Source organism: Lytechinus variegatus, chromosome 6, assembly GCF_018143015.1.
Source record: "Lytechinus variegatus isolate NC3 chromosome 6, Lvar_3.0, whole genome shotgun sequence".
Taxonomy (NCBI): Eukaryota; Metazoa; Echinodermata; class Echinoidea; order Temnopleuroida; family Toxopneustidae; genus Lytechinus; species Lytechinus variegatus.
The window spans coordinates 38,328,964-38,352,398 of record NC_054745.1 but is presented as its reverse complement, the minus strand read 5'-3'; the positions used below and the strand labels follow the sequence as shown (position 1 = coordinate 38,352,398).

Sequence of the window (23,435 nt, the reverse complement as noted above, 5' to 3'; positions counted from 1 at the left end):
ATCCGTTGACATTTGAATATTATTTCTGAGATGTTAAGGGTTAGAGTGAAGCGAGGCCAGTTAGGGGGAAAGGACTAGTAGGGTCAGCCACTCCGACCCAGAGGGTCCATGGTCATGATGAAAGTAAGAGAAAGACGAAGCTGAGGACTCCAGCAAAGATGCCGATGGTCGAGGATAAAGAAGATCAACATAGTAAAGGACAGGTAGGAGGAGAGCAATAATGCTGTGAGCGGAGAAGAAGATGAGGAGGAAGAAAAAAAGCAAAAAATAGTAAGAGAAAAGAAAAATGTTGAGAAACAAAGGAAGGAAATAAGGAAGGGAGAAAGAAAGGAAGAAAGAGAGTAAGAAAGAGAGTAAGAAAGAAAAAAAGGAAGAGAAAGGAAAAGAGAAAGAAAGAAATTAAGAAAGGAAAAGAAAAAAAGAAAGAAAGACAGACAGAAAGAAAAAAGGGAAGTTCGATAGGAAGAAAAGCCCGGGAGAGAAAAAAAGAAAAAGAATGAAAGAAAAAAAATGAGAAGAACAACTCCACTCCCTCCATTTGAATTAAAAAGAAATAATTTGGGGGTTACCCGCCCTCTTACATGTATGTAGTTACAAATAATTTAAGAATTACATCCTTATCACATTATTAGGCATGAAATAATGGACGTGTCTTTTAAAAAGTAAATACTACATTTTATTCACAGTTTTTCTGGAACTATAACATTTTTCTTAATTTTGAAACCTCGTAGTTATGCCAATCTTGTTCTCATCGTCCACGAATACGTTATTGTACTTTATTACAATTATAATTTCGATCTTTTAAGGATGAAAACATAACATTATTTTAAGGTACTGATTCATATTTGGATTTTTTTTCTACGTTTTTATCCTTCCAGAATATTGTGACGTGTTTCAAGTACAATATTTTGTCGGTACATATTAATTCTTAAGCATGGTCACTTCACTAGATGCGGGTTGATAATGCCCTTAACCCGGGTAATAACATGCACCAATTAATGATCCTTCATGGGATAGACCGAGACTGTTTCACTGTAATTAAAACCTTCTCATGTGTACAGTATGTAGGGGAAGAATGTGACGAAGTAATTCGTCTAGAACATTAATATAATGAAGGAGGAAACGAGTATGCATTATTCAATACTATGCAATAAAATGAAACTGCGTGGGCGTGTCGTGGTCAGGTGGTTCTGACTCTCGCCTTTCAAACAGAGGGTCTTGTGATCGAATCCTAGCCGTAGCGTGTTTTATTTCAGCAAAAAAAGTATCCATACTGTGCAGCTGCACTCAACCCAGGTGAGGTAAATCGGTACCGGCAGAAAGTAATTCCTGTTTGCACCTAAATCCGCCTAGCTTAGCCGGTTAATGATAATAGCAGGGAGAACAGTTTTCAGAACTGAAGTGGTTACCCTGGGTAAATATACCGCTATTGTTATTATTATTATTATTGTTGTTTTAACGGTACTTAAGTAGATAAGTTGAATATGACATGACATCAATTGTCAACGTTGGATAAAAATAAGTTCAGATGAGATGCCGTTATCATCGATACGGTTACCAGTCTTTGCTTCGTAATCAAGACATAAACTATGACGGGGCGACCGCAAATATGATTTTTTAAGTAGTTGGGGAAAAAAGAGGGGATCAAACAGAAGAAAAGGAAGAAGAGATGATAATGAGAGAAGACCCAATAGTATAAGGTGATAAGATGATAATAATAGCTGGATTTATAAAGCGGTTTTTGCCAGAGGATCCAAAGCGTTGCTATTATTACCCCGGCCGGCTTTAGCTATCTCCAGCTACATGTACCATCACCGGCGCTCAGTGCATGCAAGGAATTACTCCTGCCGGGTACCCATTTACCTCACCTGGGTCAAGTGCAGCATAGTGTGGATAAATTTCTTGCCGAAGGAAGGCACGCCCTGGCTACGATTCGAACCCACGACCCTCTGTGTCAAAGGCGAGAGTAAGAACCACTAGACCACGACGCACCCACAAAAAGAGAGGTATATGTCTTCTTACTCAATATTCATTATGACATTACGCCTGCAATGGCATTGGTTTCTCGCTAAGTATAGATTGTATAATTACAAACCATATTTTTTGAAGTAGTGAGAAATAAAAAAATTAGAAATGACATAAATCTGCGTATTGACCTTACATGTCATTCAGTTGGAAATCATACAACATCACCTTTGGGTTGGCCCCCCACCGGGGGAAAAAATATATTCAGCCTTCCGTGGCTCAGCTTCTCCTCTTCTCCGGGAACCAATAACGTTTAGAATAATATACCTTGGCCGTATAAGTCTTGTTCTCATCCCTAGATGTTATTTAAAAGAAGGGGGGGGGGGGAGAGCAAGAAGACATAATATTCAGGTCATCCCCTTCCCCGTCAAATCAACCTAGCTACCTGTCAGTCTTTGTATCCGATGACCGATAGTATTGAATCTGCAGCTAAGAAAAAAATTGCCTGCTTTGAATTTCGATAAGTTCACACACTATGTCATAATTACCAACCACTATCATTCATTTTCATTGGCTTGGTCTTTGAGAGATTAGCCAATCAGTGGCTAAAAAAAGATTGATAAAGGAGGAGGATATTAATATATAGTGATAGAAATCAATTCCACATATTGTTTACTTCGCTCCCTTTATTCTCCTTGACCATGGGTGTTGACATGAACAAGCCAATACAAAAGACCATCATCCATTCCCGATCCGCCACTATAATGTCAGTATCTGCAATCATTTTATAAATAGTTTTCTTATTTTATTTACATTTATATTTCTGAATTCCATGAGTAAGTGTCGATTTCTTTTTCCATAGTTTCGTTTTATAGATGTCACTATGTATATATTCAAGAAACATTTTACGTAAATTTTATTATCTTTTGGAATGACACTGATAGGCCTTTGTAAATTCCCACCGCATTAAGATCTCGAATTGAATATGTTTACCTGCATATGAATTCGTACTTGTCTTATTAATCAGATGTTGGAAATTTGAATTAACATATATTCAGTTGAAAAGAAAAATGCATTCCTCTGGTATCATTTGGACAACTTCCTTCCTTTTTATACACCATGTACACAAAAATATAGAATCATCACCTGAACTTCACAAAACCTGACAAAATACCATTACTATACCATTTCCTGTATTGTCTTTTAGTTGGTATTTATTAAATTTTATTTATTTTACACATATTATTAATTAGTAAGAGAGAGGATGAGAGAAGATGGTTCTTCCTCTTTCAGCACACGATCTTTTATCATGCTTTCGCTTTCCGTCATCCGTTCTATCTTTTCATCCGTTATTAGTATAGGATTTATATTTCCACCACCTTCCAGTTTTATTTGCCTCCCTTGGTGATAGTCTGAGCAATAAATCAGAGACTTGACAGGGGAAAGTGCGAAAGTCATCTATGATTCATGCTCGGCAGAAATTTGATACTTCTCTATTTCCCATATTGTCTTTTTAGTTGGTATTTTTCAAGATTACTTCATTCGTCCAAAATGTTTGCAATCTAATGACCTTTTTTCATAGTAGTACTTAGTAATCAATCCTTTTCTGCGTTTAACAACCTTGTTTATGCAATTTATAATTACATCTGGAAAAAGCGTAGGTTTCATGATCCCGCGATGTCCCAAAGTGTGTGGTGAGTGTGTTCACAGTGTCTTCAGGGTGTGTATTCAGTGTATTCACAGTGTCTTCAGGGTGTGTATTCAGTGTGTTCACAGTGTTTTCAGGTGTGTATTCAGTGTGTTCACAGTGTATTCAGGTTGTGTACTAAGTGTGTTCACAGTGTTTTCAGGGTGTATGCTCAATGTGTTCACAGTGTTTTAGGTGTGTATTCAATGTGTTCACATTGTTTTCAGGTGTGTATTCAGTGTGTTCACAGTGTCTTCAGGGTGTGTACTCAGTGTGTTCTCGGTGTTTTCAGGTGTGTATTCAGTGTGTTCACTGTGTATTCAGGGTGTGTGCTGAGTGTGTTTACAGTGTTTACAGGGTGTATGTTCAATGTGTTCACAGTGTTTTCAGGTGTGTATTCAGTGTGTTCAGTGTTTTCAGGGTGTATACTCAATGTGTTCAAAGTGTTTTTAAGTGTGTACTCAATGTGTTCACAGTGTTTTAGGTGTGCATTCAGTGTGTTCAAAGTGTCTTCAGGGTGTGTACTCAGTGTGTTCAGTGTTTTCAGGTGTGTATTCAGTGTGTTCACGGTGTCTTCAGGGTGTGTATTCAGTGTGTTCTCGGTGTTTTCAGGTGTGTATTCAGTGTGTTCACTGTGTATTCAGTGTGTTCACATTGTTTTCAGGGTTTATGTTCAATGTGTTCACAGTGTTTTAGGTGTGTATTCAATGTGTTCACAGTGTTTTCAGGTGTGTATTCAGTGTGTTCACTGTGTATTCAGGGTGTGTACTCAGTGTGTTCCCGGTGTTTTCAGGGTGTGTATTCAGTGTGTTCACAGTGTTTTCAGGTGTGTATTCAGTGTGTTCTCGGTGTTTTCAGGTGTGTATTCAGGATGTGTATTCAGTGTGTTCACAGTGTTTTCAGGGTGTGTATTCAGTGTGTTCAAAATGTTTTCAGGTGTGTTCACAGTGTCTTCAGGGTTTGTATTCAGTGTGTTCACAGTGTTTTCAGGGTGTATGCTCAGTGTCTGTGCTCATTGTGTTCACAGTGTTTTCAGAAGTGTATTCAGGGTGTTCACAGTATTCTCAGAGTGTCTGCTCAGTGTCTCAGTGTTTTCACCGTGTTTTGAGGGTGTGTGCTGAGTGTGTTCACAATGTTTTCAGGGTGTATGCTCAGTGTGTTCACAGTGTTTTCAAGGTGTGCGCTCATGTTCACGGTGTGATTACAGTGTAAGCTCAGTACGTTTACCTGGTGTGCTCAGTGCGTTCACAGCCTGGGCTTAATGTTTCCACAGTATATACTCAGTGTGTTCACAGTGTGTGCTCGGTTTCTTCACCGTGGTTAGGTGTGAGTTCACCGTGTGCGCTGTGATGTTCACTGTGTGTGCTCAGTGTGCTTTGATTTGTGCTCAGTATTTTTACAGTGTGTTTACGCTTTGTACGCAGTGTGTTCACATTGTGTGTTAAGTGAATTTACAACACAAAAGATAGAACGATTTTTACACATTGGTTTATACGACACTGGTATGGCTACAAGAAATGTAACTTGCTTGTATAACTTTTTTTTGGTCTTGATAATGACGGCAATTTGAATTTCAAGGAAATATTGCGAGAAATTAATAAAATTTGAGTAAATTTTAGATTCACTGACTCAAAATCACCAATGATAGTAACACCATTCGTCGTAGAGACTACGTACACACAGTTTGAATGGCTTGAGGAGATAAGCAGAGTGGGCGGGGTCAGCTGGAATCGCAATGACGTTCCCGCCAAATTTCTGCAATCTTTTGGTTGCTAGGGGAGGCACATTATGTTTTGAGTGATAAAAACCTGTGTTTACATAGCATGACTCACAATGCGTTAAGATCGTCATCTCACTTCTTCATTTAATCCTCCTTCCCCCCTCATTTTCTCCCCACCCTCCCCTTTCTCCTCTGTTTCCCTTTTTTCTTCCCCATTTGAGTTCTAATCTGTAGTATAAATGTACTTTCGCTTTTCCCCGTCTCAAGGGTGGCGGTAAAAGTACAAGATACAGAAGCAATTCGCCCCTGTTATTTTTTGGAAGAGGTGAGAACGAAGAAAATTGGAAAAGACGTAAGAGTTTTAAGACAAAAATATGTTTATTTCTGTATCTGCGTATGAACCATTCATGTCGTCCAGTTAGAATCATACACCACCTTTAGCCCCCTCCCCCTTCAAGATCGGACCAGCCGTGTCGCATTCCTGCCCTCTGCCCATCCATCATAAATCTGTAAGACCGAAAATCGGCCCCCTTAAACATGTGGCATTTCGATAAGTTTAGAAACTAAAAGCTCCCTGACTTGTGTTTCAGCAACATGAGTTGATGTAACTACGGCAACATAATAGTGGTGATTACTCATTCCAATCGGGAAGAGAAGAAAATGAATATTTCATCAGACGGTGGGATTCTTACGACTTCAGATGGTGACAAGCTCTTGAGGCACTCTCAAATATTCATGATTGGGCAACGGGCCGTCAAATGGAGCGGTTATTTTACGAATTTCAATAACTTCTTTAGATTGCCCTTTTAACAGAATTATTTATTTATAATGATATTTCGGGTGGCGTTATTGATGAAGCGTGGATCTAACATTTTTTTTCACACGTCCATTTTGAAACTGAGTTTACCAAAACATATTTTCATGGATCTTTCCGTTTTGACACCTGTTACAAGGCGTTTCTTGCACAGGGGTCGTGCAGAATTTATTACGTATTAATTTTAGTTTTCTTCATGACCCTCTTTTGTTCAGTTATATCAGGGACGTCCCTGGCAATATCTAAGTATTTCTTCAGAAAAATGTTGCCCTTACAGGATAATGCTATTAAACTATATTTATATTTAAAACAAAATTCGATAGAATTGATTAATGCTTTCAATTATGCTCACATCAATTTACTTATTGTAATATCATTGTCATTATCAGTCACCATTACCATCAACATTATCATCACCATGTTCGTTATTGCCATTATCATTACTATCACGATCATCATTATCATTGGCATCATCATTATTATCATCACAATCGTCAGTACCATCGTCATCATCACCACCATCATGACTATCGTCTTCATCATAATCACCATCTTCTTCATCATTATCATCATCATCACCACCAACACTACCACCATCATTACTATCATCATCATCGTCATCATTACCATCATCATCATCATCATCGCCATCATCGCTATCATGGTCATCATCAGCAGCATCACCATCACCACTTTCTTCTTCTTCATCATCATCATCATCACAAGCACGATCATCATCTTCTTTATGATTATCATGATTATCACCATCATCAACATCATTTTCATCATCATGACCATCATCTTCATGATTTTAACCATCATTGCCATCATCATCATCATCATCATCATCAATACCATCATCATCATCATCATCATGACCATCATCTTCATGATTTCAACCATCATTGCCATCATCATCATCATCATCATCATCATCATCATCATGACCATCATCTTCATGATTTTAACCATCATTGCCATCATCATCATCATCAATATCATCATCCCCATTATAGTATCGTCTGTTTCAACCTAGACCTTAACTTTAAGTTATATCAAATTTTCAGACAATATATACTTTTTTAATTTTTTTTTCAGCATTTTCTAAAAAGGAGCGTTTTGGCCGGTGTTTTTCTAGTGTCGACCGTTCTATGTATATATTCCCTAAGTCTTCTCAATGGATCCAATGTAGACAAGAACGCTCAACACCTTGGTGTACAGAGGAGTAAACTATTCGATCTGAACTACAGTAAGTATGGAAAGAAAGAGAGAGAGAGAGGGGTAAATAAAGTGCATACAGTGAAGATAAAAAGGAGGGGGGGGGGGACGGATAGGGAAAGAGGGGCGACATTCAAAGAAATCGCAAACAGAAAGTGGGGTTAAGTTTTTCAAGTTTTCAAGTTTCAAAATTTATTGATCAAAATCCACACATAATGGATCATTCTCAATTTTACAAACAAACACTTATCATGCTTATATGTACAATTACAGTGAGACACAAAGTTACAAATCAAATATATAAATAAATATGAATACAAAATACAGGAAAAACTATGGTTAACAATTTTCATGTTTCAAAGTTTCAAGTTTCAAAATTTATTGATCAAAATCCACACATAATGGATCATTCTCAATTTTACAAACAAACAAACACTTATATGGACAATTAGAGCGAGACACAAAGTTACAAATCAAAATATATAAATAGATATGAATACAAAATACAGGAAAAACTATGGTTAACAATTTTCATGTTGAGCCCTGAGACATATTCATGTTCAAATCAATAATTGGCCTCTTATAGCATAGAAAAAATTGAATGTTTTGATGTCTTTTGAAAGTCAAATCAAATCAAATCAAATAAAACAGCCTATCAGAAGGGTGAGAGGAGTGAGAGTCTACAGTGCAGAACCCCCACATAAAATGCTTAAAAGAGATGGAAAGATGGGAGAGAATGATAGAGATATAAGACAGTATATTTATATTTTTTTAAATTTAATTTATAGTGGTAAATGAGGATTAATTTGAAGTATGGGATGAATAAAATTGAATATTTCTTTTAAGAGTTGATTTGAAGGAGTATAAAGTGGAACAAGATTTAATGTTTTAAATCACTGTCTCCCTCTTTGTTTGCTTCTGGCTTTCTCTGGCTGCTTCGTTCACAGTTTAAAATCCCCTTTCTACGCCCCCCCCCCCCTTCTCCACCCCTCGCCTTATTAAATAACAAAATATAAACATACTTCAAATTAATCTCCATTACCACTATAAATGAAATAACAAAATATAAATTCTCAAGCTATCTTTAACACATGCACCTGAATTGCACCCACTTGTTCAGTAATTACCAATCATAGTCAAGAACCTTTTTTTTATGAGGCCGCCATCAATTACAAGCTTAACCGCTCACGATGGCGGTCTCCTGCGTTCATTAAATTATTATGTTTATATTGTATACAGTATAGATTATTTTGTATATTACAAACAATGTAAACATTTTTGATAATGTATTGTGAACGCAGAAATAAAAATAAAACAAACAAACAAACAAAAAGATCGGGTGGGGTAGGAAACAAAATTGAAACTGAAGGAAGAAGAAAGACATAACACGATGGGTCTTGTCCTACTCTTTTACGTCACCCATTTCGCCCCCAAACATGATCAGAAATATTTTATTTTAAAACGTGAAATAGATAAGGCCTACATGTATCTGAAAAAAAATGCTAAAACAATTACCGAACATTGTGGTGAATTTTCCGAATCATGCAAATATGAAATATCAAATATGTTGCAGAACGTTAATGTGATATACATATTAATATACTTTTTATTTGTTATTCTTCTCTTTTCGTTATTTTTTTTTCATTTTAGATCAATATTCATCAACAGGAAAGACGGGAACGCAAAGACCATACTACGGTTACTATGGCGACGGCTATAACGTGAGGAACCTCCCGCCAAATCTATTCAAACTTGCGCCAGAGGTAAGAAGTTGTTTATGTGATCAGCGGGGCATAACCGTGCAGAAAAGAACTTAGTGTCTCACAGTTTGTGCACTTATCGTGGACTGTGTGAACACGTGATTCATAAATTGAACAGTGTTTGGATAATTACACACTGTAGACACATTGGCAGTGTGAGCGTTCAAAGTTTTCTCTCACAGTGGACTATGTGTAAATGTGTTTCACGCTGTCAAATGCTTAAAGGAGAATGAAACCATTGGAACAAGATAGCTTGTGTGAAAACAGAAAAATCAAAGAAACAAATCAACAAAAGTTTGAGAAAAATCTGACAATAAATGAGAAAGTTATGAGCATTTAAATATTGCAATCACTAATGCTATGGAGATCCTCCCATTGGCAATGCGAGAAGGATGTGTGATGTCACTGATGAACAACTCTCCCCATTACTTTAGTAAATATTTCACTTGAATTGCCTCTTTTATCACATCTATCGATAGATCATGTGTTCTTTCTACATGAGGGCACGTAATACATTTTTTTTAAATACATCATGGATAAAGAGTTTGTATCATCATAAGAAAAAGCAAAAAGAGACATTTTGGGGGTATTTTATAGTCCACCAAAGGGAAAGTTGTTCATTAGTGACATCACACATCCTTGTCGCATTGCCAATGGGAGGATCTCCATTGAATTAGTGATTGCAATATTTAAATGCTCATATCTTTCTCATTTATTGTCCAATTTTTTCTCGAACTTTCTTTATTCTTATTCTTTGATTTTTCTGTTTCTACACAAGCCTATTTGTTCCAAAGGTTTCATTCCCCTTCAAAGTTAACAGTGTGGCAATATTTCCACAATGTGGATACCTATCTATTGGAAGTGCTCACTGTGACGTCGAGGACTATGGAAATATGTGATTCTCGGACTAGGTGATGTGTTGAACAAAATGTGAAGATAATTCCACACTTTACAACCTCGGCAGTGTAGTTAATGTCCACAGTGTATTCACATATTCACATCGTATTCTATGTTAAGATGTTACTTTTGCTGTTAAAACGCTCAAATTCAGCAGTGTGACGATATTCCCCACAGTGTGAACACCTCTACAGTGTCGCTGTCCACAGTGACACAGTGAACCGTGTAATGATGTGATTCATAGTGTAGGCAAATGAGGGAAATATAAAAAAAATCAATACAATAAAAATATCAGGAAAACACAAAACAATTCATTGTGGCAGGTCGATACTTCATCGCAATGCTCAAAATATAAATCAGGTGGGTGTTTCATGACAGTTGTCAGCACTGACTAAATTGTCAGTGCTGACAATTTTAGTGAAATCCTTGGTTTTGATTGGCTGAGAATCACTGGCCTCTGACAGTTACTATGGTAACTGTCGTTGAAAGACAGCTTGTCAGTACTGACAACTTTCATGAAACGGCCCCCTGATATATTTTCAACGATCTTTTGGTAAAAGCTTTCTTCGGTAACGAAAATGAAACCGGGTCACATCATATCTGTTTACTTCCGGTTCAAGTATGAATCACGCTTTATCCATGAATAACCAATGAAGCCGTAGTTAATAACTATTAATAATGACTGAACGTTGATAGGTTGAATTCACCGGCATCCTAAACTCATCAAGGCTGTTATAGAATGCATCACCGAAGTGTTAATGCACTTTAAGAGGGTAATAGTAAATAATATATCACGATAATCAACATGGTTAAGGTATACTTTGCCTCATCGTTGAGCATGGTCGGTATATTGTAAAAAGCAATTAAGTCCTGAAATGGGTTGTTCTGTTACATAAACGAATGAAGACATGTGCATGTATATATACTTTCATGAGCATGCCATGCATCTGGAGGATATCACCGGAGTAATGTATAGTGCACTGCAAAAACCTCGTTGTTGATTTAACACCAGCCAGAAATCTATGTATTATGTCAACACCAGAGAAGTGTTAAACCACGCGAGTTTGTTTATGGTCTAACACCAGATATGTGTTTATAAAACACCAATTAGTATCAAAACAGTATCGGTTTGATTCCAAACTGGTGTTATTTCAATACTACTCTGGTATGGACATATATAGATTCCGGGCAGGTGTTAAATCAACACCGGAGTTTTTGCAGTGTAGGGGCTTCGGGCACTGCAGCCTCAGGGAAATAAATGATCATTGACAAATAGAAAGTGCAAAAAGTATTAAAAAGAAGAAGGAAAGTTCAAGGCAATATTTTACAAATATTGTTTCAAAATCTATCAGATAAAAGACTTCCATTTTAAAAGTCAACACTTTTGACAGGGTCAAAATAATAATTTGACTGCTTTATCTTGCACTGTAAACACTGCGGTGTTAAAACTGACACCAGTTGGTGTTAATAAAGGAGCACACCCTGAGGTGTTAAAATTACACCCTGGAGATTGAACATAACACCAACGAGTGTAAAAATAACAACTAAAGGTGTTGTAATAACACCTATTGGTGTAAAACTAACACCACCAATTTAACACCAGTGTAAAACAACTGGTGTGGTCCTCTATGTACACCGGTTAACACCACAGTTTTGCTGTGTGTAAAGGTGTCCTATCTGTAGTCATTTTGTCTACACACTTAAACATTGGGCAAGATACTGTCCACTGTGTTGGGTTATGAATGTTGGTTAAAATACATTAATTCTAGGCAATTTTTGTCAAATTGAGCAAATTTATTACCCAATTATTCGTTTTATTTCCCGATTTGGGCAGATTTGACCAATGGTTGTATGGACAGAATGTTGCCCAGGATTGGTTAAGAGTTGGGCATTTTTTGCCCAACTATTTCAAGAGTGTAGATAATGATAATAGAGTGAGTCAAGCCGGCGAATGGAATGGTATATCATCGGTTGATTTTTTTAGTCGGTCTCGTTTGAGAGACTACTGTAACTGGGACGGGCTGAAGAACACAACAAATGCGTTAAAATACCAGTCAAATGGCAATAACAAGCTGGGAGGTCTTTGTCGGAAATTGCACTGCAAAAACTCCGGTGTTGATTTAACACCATCCAGGAATTTATATATGTCCACACCAGATAAGTATTGAAACAACACAATTTTTGACATGTTGGAATCAAACCGATGCTGTTTGTAAATTAATCGGTGTTGTATAAACACATATCTGGTGATAGACTAATTCCCAAGCCGGTGTTGTTGAACACTTCTCTGGTGTGGACATATATAGATTCCGGGCTGGTGTCAAAACTGGTGTTAGACTAACTCACAAACCGGTGTTGTTTAGCACTTGTCTGGTGTGGACATGTATAGATTCCGGGCTGGTGTTAAATCAACACCACAATTTTTGCAGTGTAGTGAACGAGAACAACAGTTTCGTCGTAAGTTTCGGAGCTAACGAAAAATGCAATAAAATATCTTTTTGTCCAGAGTCACGGACGAAGCTGCTACTCTTCTGATTTACCAACTCTCGACAAAGACTGCTTTGTTTATACGAAGGGCACAATCTATTTACTATGTTCCCGAAGGTTTATTTCCAATTCGTCTAATGCCAATTCGTCCAATTGCCAACTCGTCTACTATCATTTGGTCTACCATCAGTTCGTCTACTCACCACATGGTCTACTTTCATTTAGTCTAATGCCATTCCGTCTAATGTCCGTTAGTCCAATAGCCATTTAGTCCATATACCATTTGGTCTAATTAGTGTTAATTGTGCAAAATGAATGAAAAGAAAATGGGGACTAGAAGAAGTAGTGATTGGACCAAATGGTTATTGGACCAAGTGGTTGTTAGACGAAATGATGATGGCCGGAATGGCATTAGACTAAAGGAAGGTAGACCATGTGGTGAGTGGACGAGTTGGCAGTGGACGAATTGGCAATTTACCGTTCCCGGTGGCGACGTGAGTCATGGAAGTGAAAACTCTCTACCATAGCATTAGCATTGCACCCTTCAGGTTTCCCTTTAACCATGACTACGCTATGATTGAATTGCTCTTGAACCTCGATAATGATCTCCAGAGAAACGAACCGGAGACAGGGGCGGATGTCGAGTGACGGGCTGATTGGGAAGCACTTTCCCTGCACCTGATTGGTGTCCTTGAAACAGAGCTCAAGGGAGAGAGTTTGGGAGGGGGTGTTGAGAGAGAGGGGGGGGGGGGGGGTGAGGAGGACGCACGTACCCCTGCACCTGAATTGGTGTTCTTGAAGCAGAGCTCATGGGAGAGAGTTTGGGGAGGGGGGGGGTGGAGAGAGAGAGAGGGGGGGGGGGGAGGACGCACTTACCCCTGCACCTGAATTGGCGTTCTTGAACCAGAGCTGATGAGAGGGAGGGGGTGTTGAGAGAGAGAGTGATGGGGTGGGGGGTGGAGTTGGAGGACGCACTTACCCCTGCACCTGCATTGGTGTCCTTGAAGCAGAGCACATGGGAGGGAGGGGTAGGGGGTTGAGAGAGAAGGGGAGACAGCACTTACCCCTGTATCTGGATTTGAGTCCTTAATGGAGGGAAAGGGGGGGGGCTATAGAGAGACATGGTGTAAGAAGGGAAGGGGCGGGGGGGGGTGGTGACTAACCGCTGTATCTGGATTTGTACCTATCCTGAATGAATATATGAAAGGGGGATGAGCACCTACAACACCTTTTGTGCCCTTCAATGAGTGCTTACCATGCTTATTACGAGAGGAATGGGATTGAGAGATCGAAGAGGGAGGGAGAGGGGAAAACACTTACCCCCTGTATCAGGATTTCTTTCCTGAATGAGGAGGTGGAGCGGGGCGAGTGAGCACTTACACCTGTATAAGCCCATTGCGGAGGGGTAAATAGGGGGGGGGGGCTATTGGGATGGAGAATGGAAAGTTCGAAGGGGGAAGAACTTATATCCCAGTTATCATGGAAATGTTAATGGTTTCCGAATCTGTGCTCTGAACATGCTGAGTAAGAAGAAGGAGAGTGAGGTTTAAATATAGCACTATTTATCCGTGTACTTCAATTGGATGGATGGGGGAGGGACTTAACTCTGAATATATGTCTTGAAAGCTCAAGTAAGGGACAAAATCGGATTTACAGAGAAGGTAAGAGGTAGTAGTAGAAGTTACCCCTAGTATCTGAATTGAAGTCCAAACAAAATGGTATATCAATACTGATAAAGTGGTTGAGAGAGGAGATGGGTATTAGCCTTTACCCCTCTACCTGACTCTGTTTCCTGGCTTGAATGATATCTGATGGGGAAGCGGGTTGAGAGATGAGAGGGAGAAGGGAAAGCCCCTTTACCTCTTTATCCGATTTTCTCCTCTTTGAACGAGAGCTCTTGGGAAGGAGGGTGTTGAGAGAGGAGAGGGTACGTAGGGGGGTTCGACGTATCCTACTATCCAAATTTGTGTTGAACAAGATTGAGTCCATGGTTGTGAGAGGTTGTGGATAGGAGAGGGGGAAGTATTTACCCCAGTATCAAGATCTGCGCGTCATCAAACTAATGAGAGATCAAAGATAGGGGGAGGTCGAGGGGAAGGGGTGATGATCGCCACTGCGCCTTACTTTGTGACGTCATTGAGATAGAGGGGGGGGGGTGTTATAGAGAAGGGACGAGAGAAGCGAGAGGGAAAGGGTTAAGGGATCGAACACTGAGTTGATGATGCACGCACTTCTTAAAGAGAAATGCCAGTAGTTGCAGTAAACACTAATTTCATGAGAAAGTCTGTAAAACCAGGCTTTATTGTCAGAATATCATCGAGGATCTGGTACAGTTACATAAACTGAACTTTGTGAAATCCTGAAATCTACGCTGAAAAAATGTTCACACTGAAGATCACCAACACAGATAGGCACACGTGGGACAGTGGATTATTATTGCTGGAATAAAGACCCGACGGAGATGACCGAATCCGTGCTTATTTTGCTGATTTCTCAGCAGTTACACAATTTCTCCAAGAATCCTTTGGCACATATTTTTTATTCATACAAACAGACACTTAGGTGGTCATTATGTTAGAGTCTGTAAAAATGTCATTTTGAGACCGTGACCAAAACTGGAATTTATCTTTAATCGAAAAATAAATACTTGGCCATGGTCGTTAGAGTTGACAGCCTAAAATTGACGACTACATGCGTCTAGAGGACTAGACTTTGATTGGCATTAAACCCATTCAAAATTAGATTTCTTACGTGTCACGCAGTTTCAGGTTTCCTGCTGAGGATACACGCCTACTTCTTATGATATAACCTAAGTATGACTGTATTGCATTAGAAAATTAAATCTGAAATATCATTTCGGCCTACAATTAGTCTGCACGCACAGACCCTAGCTTGGTTTTCGGAATTCGCATAGAAACGCGATTCACCATAAACTGTCGCTTGCTCGACACAGACAAAGCATTTGGCGTCTTGTCTTCACTCTATGTAGACATGGTATAATTGGTATAAGGTCGAATATGAGACTATGCGCGTAGACTAGCCCAAAAATGATGGATACGTTTAAAGGTCAAGTCCACCCCAGAAAAATTGTTGATTTGATTTGATTCAATAGAGAAAAATCAGACAAACTTAATGCTGAAGATTTTATCAAAATCGGATGTAAAATAAGAAAGTTATAACATTTTATAGTTTCGCTTATATATTTTTTTTTAAAGTTATATGCACAATTTAGTCGCATGCAAAGGAGAATCGATGATGTGGAGGTGCCGTGGCCGAGTGGTCTAAGGCGCCTGGCTATACATGTAAAGTCTGGGTTCGATCCCCGGCCGCGGCACCTATGCCCGTGAGCAAGGCATTGAATCTACAATGCTCTTTTATCCTGCTTTCAAATAAATGGAAATGCTTTATGCATTATTGGTAACAAGGTGTGAACTTGTTTTTTTTTTTTTTAATAATTTTTCTTTTTTTTATTGTTTGAATTATACAATATTTCAATTTTTACAAATTTGACGAGAAGGACCAACTTGACTGAACCACAAAATGTTGAACAAGAGTAATAGAATATGTTCAGGGAGAAATACAATTTTGTTTAACAGGACAATGAGAAAATTAGAAAATTTCAAATAATCAAATACAAAAGAAATAGTAAGTGAGTGATGTCATCCGTTCCCTCATTTGCATACCGATCGGGATGTGCATATAACTTTTTTCTGAAATCGAGCGAAACTTAAAAATATCATAACTTACTTTTCATCCGATTTTGATGAAACTTTCAGTGTTATGCTGATTTAATTTTTCTCTTTTTATTCTAATAAACTTTTTGTTTAGGTGGACTTGTCCTCTAAAGAACAAGAAGTGACAATCTTGATTGAACTATGTTCTCTTGATTTTATTTCCCAAATCAGCAGAAGAATTTGGCTGACCCCGCCCCCAGCCCGAGGAACGTGCCTTTGCCCTCGCTAATCATACACTGCAAGATACACCACTAGGTGTTATGTGAGGACTGCGGCAAGCCTTTAACACCAGTGTTAAATGTTAAATTATGGCAGTTCAACACGACAAAAACAAAAAGTATGGTGTAAAATTTACATTGTTAGTTCAACACCCAGATTTATTTCAACACCTTTGTTTCTCCAGCACCCTTTGGTGTTATGTTCCGACTCTAGAGTGTAACACTCGAAGGTGTTGAAAGCCATTGAAACTAACTGGTGTTGGTTTTAACGCCGTAGTTTTTACAGCATGTTATTATCACACTTTCGTATTTTTATGGCACGTATGATGAAGTTTAGCAAGGGATGATGCGGTGCTCTGAAAACGCCACCGACATTATTTTTTAGTTATTAATATTTTTTTTTACAGGGAATTTATATTGGATTACTTCTCAATTTATAAACCAGGTATTCGACGCCATCCCTGAGACATTTCTGCCAAGCTTCAAGAATCCTTGCTTCTTCTACCGGGGAGTTGTGCCGCCAGGTCTTCGGTGTCTGCCCTACTTCTACCTCATCGGGATGCAAAAGTGTGGTTCGACCGATCTGTGGGAGAAAATCAATGCACATCGAGAGATCCAACATAACGACAAAGAACCTCATTGGTGGGCTAGATACAGAGTCAGTAAGTGACACCATAGTAATACTACTATTACTACTACTATTACTACTACTACTACTACTACTACTACTGCTATTACTTCTAATACTGCTACTTCTACTACTACTGTTGCTACCACTACTTCTACTACTACTACAACGACGACTACTACTACTACTACTACTCCTGTGCTACTAATACTACTACTACTCCTGTGCTACTAATACTACTACTACTCCTGTGCTACTAATACTGCTACTATTAGTACTGCTGCTACTACTACTAGCACTACTACTACTATTACTACTACTGCTACTACTGGTACTACCACTGCTACTACTACTACTACTACTGTACTACTACTACTACTACTATTACTACTACTACTACTACTACTACTACTACTACTACTACTACTACTACTACTACTACTATTACTTCTACTGCTACTATTACTACTACTACTACTACTACTACTACTACTACTACTACTACTACTACTACTACTACTACTACTACTACTACTACTACTACTACTACTACTACTACTACTATTACTTCTACTGCTACTATTACTACTACTACTACTACTATTACTACTACTACTACTACTACTACTACTACTACTGCTACTACTGCTATTACTACTACTACTACTTCTACTACTGCTATTACTACTACTACTACTACTACTTCTACTACTACTACTACTACTATTACTACTACTACTCCTACTACTACTACTGCTACTACTACTACTACTACTACTACTACTTCTACTACTACTACTACTGCTATCACTACTACTACTACTACTACTACTACTACTACTACTACTACTACTACTACTACTGCTATTACTTCTAATACTACTACTTCTACTACTACGGCTGCTACCACTACTACTACTACTACTACTACTACTACTACTACTACTACTACTACTACTTCTACTACTGCTATTACTGCTACTACTACTACTACTACTACTACTACTACTACTACTACTACTACTACTACTACTACTACTACTACTACTACTACTACTACTACTACTACTACTACTGCTACTACTACTACTACTACTGCTACTACTGCTACTACTACTGTACTACTACTACTACTACTACTACTACTACTGCTGCTACCACTACTACTACTACTACTAATACTAGTAATACTACTACTACTACTCCTACTGCTACTTCTACTGTACTACTACTACTACTACTATTACTACTACTACTACTACTACTACTACTACTACTGGTATTACTACTACTACTATTACTACAACAACGACTACTACTACTCCTACTATTCCTGTGCTACTAATACTACTACTATTAGTACTGCTACTACTACTACTAGCACTACTAGCACTACTACTACTACTACTACTACTGCTACTGTACTACTACTACTACTACTGATAATAAGATTGATAATGATGATAATAAAAATGATGTTAATTGTAATGATAATGGTGATAATAATAATGAAAATGAAAATAATTATAATAACAACATCAACAATAATATCAATAAGAATAATAATAATAATTATTATTATCAGTATAACAAGAGGATAGAGAGAGGGAGAATGAGATCTGAATTCTATCTTTCCTATTTCCACAAACGTATGGCCCACATTATCTAATGAATCAAAATAAAGCAAAGGGATGTTGCTGGTAAAAGTGAAACATAATTAGTACACGAATTTGTTTTCAATTAATTTGTTTGTATAGGCCGATATCTCATTCCGGGATCCTATCAATTCACTATATCAAGTTTTTCCACACGAATGCACTTTGTTAAATCGTTTAAAGATCCCAAGTTATTGTAATCCGTATAAACATGATAAACGCAAGGCCTATTACACTGTACATTTATTCCTGCTGCTTCTTGAAATTGAGTTTCAAGCTCTCTGCACTCAGTAGGAAGAGATTCCTTAGCGGTCAAATCTACGTAGCGGAGCTTCATGTAAATGTTACACCGTCTTACAAAGAGTTACGATTGATCGAATCGATCGTAACTCTATGGAAATCCATCAGTGTCATAATTTCTTCTTCAGGAAATTTGTAAAGTGTCCTTTGTAAACAAATGAGAACACACTAAATTGTCAAGAAATCAATGAATGTAGGGATATACATTCATATATAGTGCTCGACTGTGTAGGAGCTGAGTATAAATAATTTATTGGTTGGATGCTTAACTTAAGCTGGTCGTACAGACTGTTCCACCCGAAGGATCATCAGCGACTGGTAGTATGAAGAACACAATTTTTTGAGACAGAATAAAGTATACAGAGCGTGTGCATTAGGGTATAACATTGGGTTGACAGAGCATGTAAATATGAATGGGGTTACTGAAGGGGTACATGTGCTTTGTTTATTACAGCTTTGTCCGTGGTTAAGGGGTACTTATATATATATAAGAAGCATTTTACATATTGACGTTGCTGGCCGTCCATAGTTACGATGATTGGATCAATCGTAACTCTTTTAAAAATGGGGCCCTGATAAATTTGAAAACAATTGCATTTGGTTTTCTCGATATAACAATTAATGATCACGCCTATCTCATAACGTATTGACTTTTTTCCATATTCTCCGCTCTTAGGCAAAGTAGATCTATGAAAATAATAACCACGCCCTCTATCGCTGCTTGATTCTGTGTGCATTTATGGCCATGCCCATTTCACAATCCATTGAGTTGACTTTTTCCTTCTCTGTCCATCGGGGAGCTCCCTGTATAGAAGCTTTGACTGTGTGTCACACGAAGGGCTCAAGAACAGATACAATGTATTTTCAAAAGCCCTTCATGACATACAACAACGAAGAAGTCTTTGTCGAAAAGTGATGAATCCAAAACAGCAGTTTGAATGTGGACAAGCGGACGAAAACTGCTGTTCTGATTCAACAACTTTCGACAAAGACCTTTCAGCTGTTCTATGTCATATAACGGACATTTTTAAATACATTTCCTGTGCTCTTGAACACTCCGTACGTCGCCGAGTAAAAACTCCCTTTTATCATCATAACCACGCCCCTATCTCTGCATTAAACTTTATGACCACGCCCATTTCACGAACTATTCATTTCATTTCTTTCCCTCGCCTAGGGGAACTCCCTCCCGAGTACAGTTTCAACGTAACCACGCCCCTCTCGTTGTCATGGTATCTTGACGTCATGTCGTATCGGATCGTGCCCAAGTTGTTAGACAATCCTATCATGGCTAACTGGCTGGTAGTGGGTAAGTCAGTTCACTTTTTTAGGGGGAGTTGATTTTCATTTTATATTTTGTATTTTATTCATGTATTCATTAATTTGTATGCATTTTTTATATAATAATAATAATAATGATAATAATAATAATAGAGGGATTTAAAAAGCGTTTTTGCCTGAGGATATATAAAGCACTGCTTTTGCAACCCTCGCTTTTAGCTCGATTAATTATTTGTACACAATTGTTTGTGATTTGTACAATTAATTACTTGTACACTACTTTCTAATCCAAAAAACAGTGCCCTGTTATATATAACATATGGTAATAATAATAATAATCTGTTTTCATGAATAAAATAAAACAGATATTAGACCAATTGGTGATGAGATGAAATGGTTACAGACGAAGTAGGGATTGACGAAGCGATTAGACGAATTCATGATAGGACCAAATGGTTGTATGTTGATGGACAGATTGGCATTAGACTAAATGAAGGTAGACCTTTGTGATGAGGGGACGAGTTGGCAGTGGACGAGTTGGCAATTTCCCCATACGTTTTTTTTTATACACTATTGTAATAGGTGACGGATCAACATCTACTCTGTGGGATAACGCATGGCAACAACCGTCCAATCGGATAGACGGACCAGAATACGTCATCGCAGACGTCATCAAGGAGGTTCAACCAAATGCGAAGTTCATAGTCGTGCTTCGTAACCCAACTGAAAGGTATCTTAACTTGTGATTATGATTAATGATGATAATGCAAGAAGACATGTTAAAAGTATTAGTAATACCACTCCACATTCGAATTTTGTTTTTACGCTGTATTTTTATTTACTTTGCCTTGTCGTTCTTTTGACCGGCTTATTTCGAAAGGGTGGGTGCTGTCGCGTTAGGGTGCGTCAACGCGAACGCGAAGATTCGTCCAAAGCCCCCCCGGCTTGGCCGAAAGGGTGCGCTTGGAGCGTTACGTCACGTCGCGTTCACTGGAACGCATCCATTCGTCCAAAGCCCCCCGGAAGTGCCGAAAGGGTGCGTTTTATTTTGTTTTTAATAATAATAATAATAGTAATAATAATACTAACAATAATAATAATAATTACAATAATAATGATAATGATAATAATAATGGTAATATTAATAATAATTATAATAATAATTACAATAACAATAAGAAGAAAAAGAAGCGGAAGGAGGAGGAGAAGGAGAATAAGATAATGATGAAGAACAACAATAACAAAAAAAAATATCACAGACAACAATTATGAAAATACAAATTTAGTAATAATTATAATGATAGTAATTATAATAATATGAAGGAGAGGAAGAGGGATGCAGAGGAAGAAGAACAAGACAAGGCAAACGCCAAGCGTTGTCTCGCCTGCATATTGCAGTCATGAAGAGAATGTATGTCAAAACTATGCTGTATGACTTCCGAGGCTGTCAGCAGTTTAGGGGGTGAATTGTGGTTCTGACAGTTTACATATGCAATAATGCTATAGGCCTACTTTATCCCTAGGAAATGAGATAACACTAAGAATGCTGTTAATACTATGAAGCTACATGTATAATGACTTCCATGGAAGTAAGGAAATTAATGTTAGTGAAAAAGAATGTAATTCATAACAATGTGAGTGAAAACTTTGACAGCTTTTCTATCGTACCTTTGGCAAATTTGTGTGAATATTATAAATGGTGTCAATAACTATAGCTCATTAAATAAATAACAACAACAGCTTTTAAAGAATAAACAAGTAAAATACAAAATCTGGTTCAAGTATAGAGAGTACTGAGTTCTGAAGTAAAATGTTCATTGACCTTTGACCTTAATCAAATTCAACTCACATTCGAACTTGACCTGCACCTTCAAAAGATGGACCTCTTGTATGAATTTGGCAATCCCACCTCGAAGCTGTAGAAAGTTATTGGGTGTACAACATAGCACAGTGCCAGTCATGGAAAGTTCATTGACCTTTGACCTTATTCAAATTCAACTCAAATTCGAACTTGACCTGTGCTTTCACGAGATGGACCTCTGGTATGAATTTGGTGATCCCACCTCGAAGCTGTAGAAAGTTATTGGGTGTACAACACAATTGTTGACGACGACGCCGCCGACACCGGAAATAGTGATACCTATGTCTCGCTCCGCTACGCAGGCGAGACAAAAAACCGAAGGAATTATTTTAATTACAATAATAATAATAAGAGGAAGAAGAAGAAGAAGCAGAAGGAGAGAAAAAAGTAGAAGCAGAAGAATAAGAATAATAATAATAAGAGGAAGAAGAAGAGAAGAAGAAGAAAAAGATGAAGAAGTTCGAGGAAGAACAAAAGGAGGAGAAAGAAGAAAATAAAAAACGAAGGAATTATTTTAATTACAATAATAATAATCTAAATAATAGCATGCTCCTTCTCCTATGGATCATAAAAATAAAAATAATAATAATTATAATAATTATAATAATGATAAAATATGCTTAATGATAATAATAATAATAAAAATAATAATAATGATAAGAAGAGGAGGAATAAGAAGAGGAAGAAGAAAAAGAAGAATAAAAGAAAACAAGTGGAATGCCTCTGGCAGTCTCACCGGCATCACGCGGTTCAATATAGCAGCAGTTCTGACTTTGAATACTACTCTAACTCGCACAAGGTGTTCAGTGATACATGGTTACTCTTATGTCCACTTTTTATGAACTAGACCAATAAACTTACAGAGATATGATGGTTATTCAACAAAAAAAACCAACATGGCCAAAGTTCATAGACCTTACATGACCTTTGACCTTGATCATGTGACCTGAAACTCGAACAGGATGTTCAGTGATACTTGATTACTCTTATGTACAAGTTTCATGAATCAGATCCATAAACTTTCAAAGTTATGATGGTAATTCAACAGATACACCCAATTCGGCCAAAGTTTATTGACCTTTGACCTTGGTCATGTGACCTGAAATGCGCACAGGATGTTCAGTGATACTTGATTACTCTAATGTCCAAGTTTAATGAACTAGACCAATAAACTTTCAAAGTTATGATGGTAATTCAACAGATACCCCCG

The 23,435-nt window shown here is 37.8% G+C and overlaps 1 protein-coding gene across 1 annotated transcript in view; it reads left to right on the top strand.

Annotated features, from left to right (window-relative positions):
- LOC121417440 (carbohydrate sulfotransferase 15-like) overlaps positions 1-23,435 on the top strand; it is a 38,721-nt gene that overhangs the window by 3,959 nt on the left and 11,327 nt on the right. Inside the window, exons 2-6 of the mRNA XM_041611156.1 lie at positions 7,285-7,435; positions 9,055-9,167; positions 16,946-17,162; positions 20,261-20,392; positions 20,947-21,094. Coding sequence (XP_041467090.1) covers positions 7,285-7,435; positions 9,055-9,167; positions 16,946-17,162; positions 20,261-20,392; positions 20,947-21,094 — 761 coding nt within the window. The remainder of the gene's footprint in view (positions 1-7,284; positions 7,436-9,054; positions 9,168-16,945; positions 17,163-20,260; positions 20,393-20,946; positions 21,095-23,435) is intronic.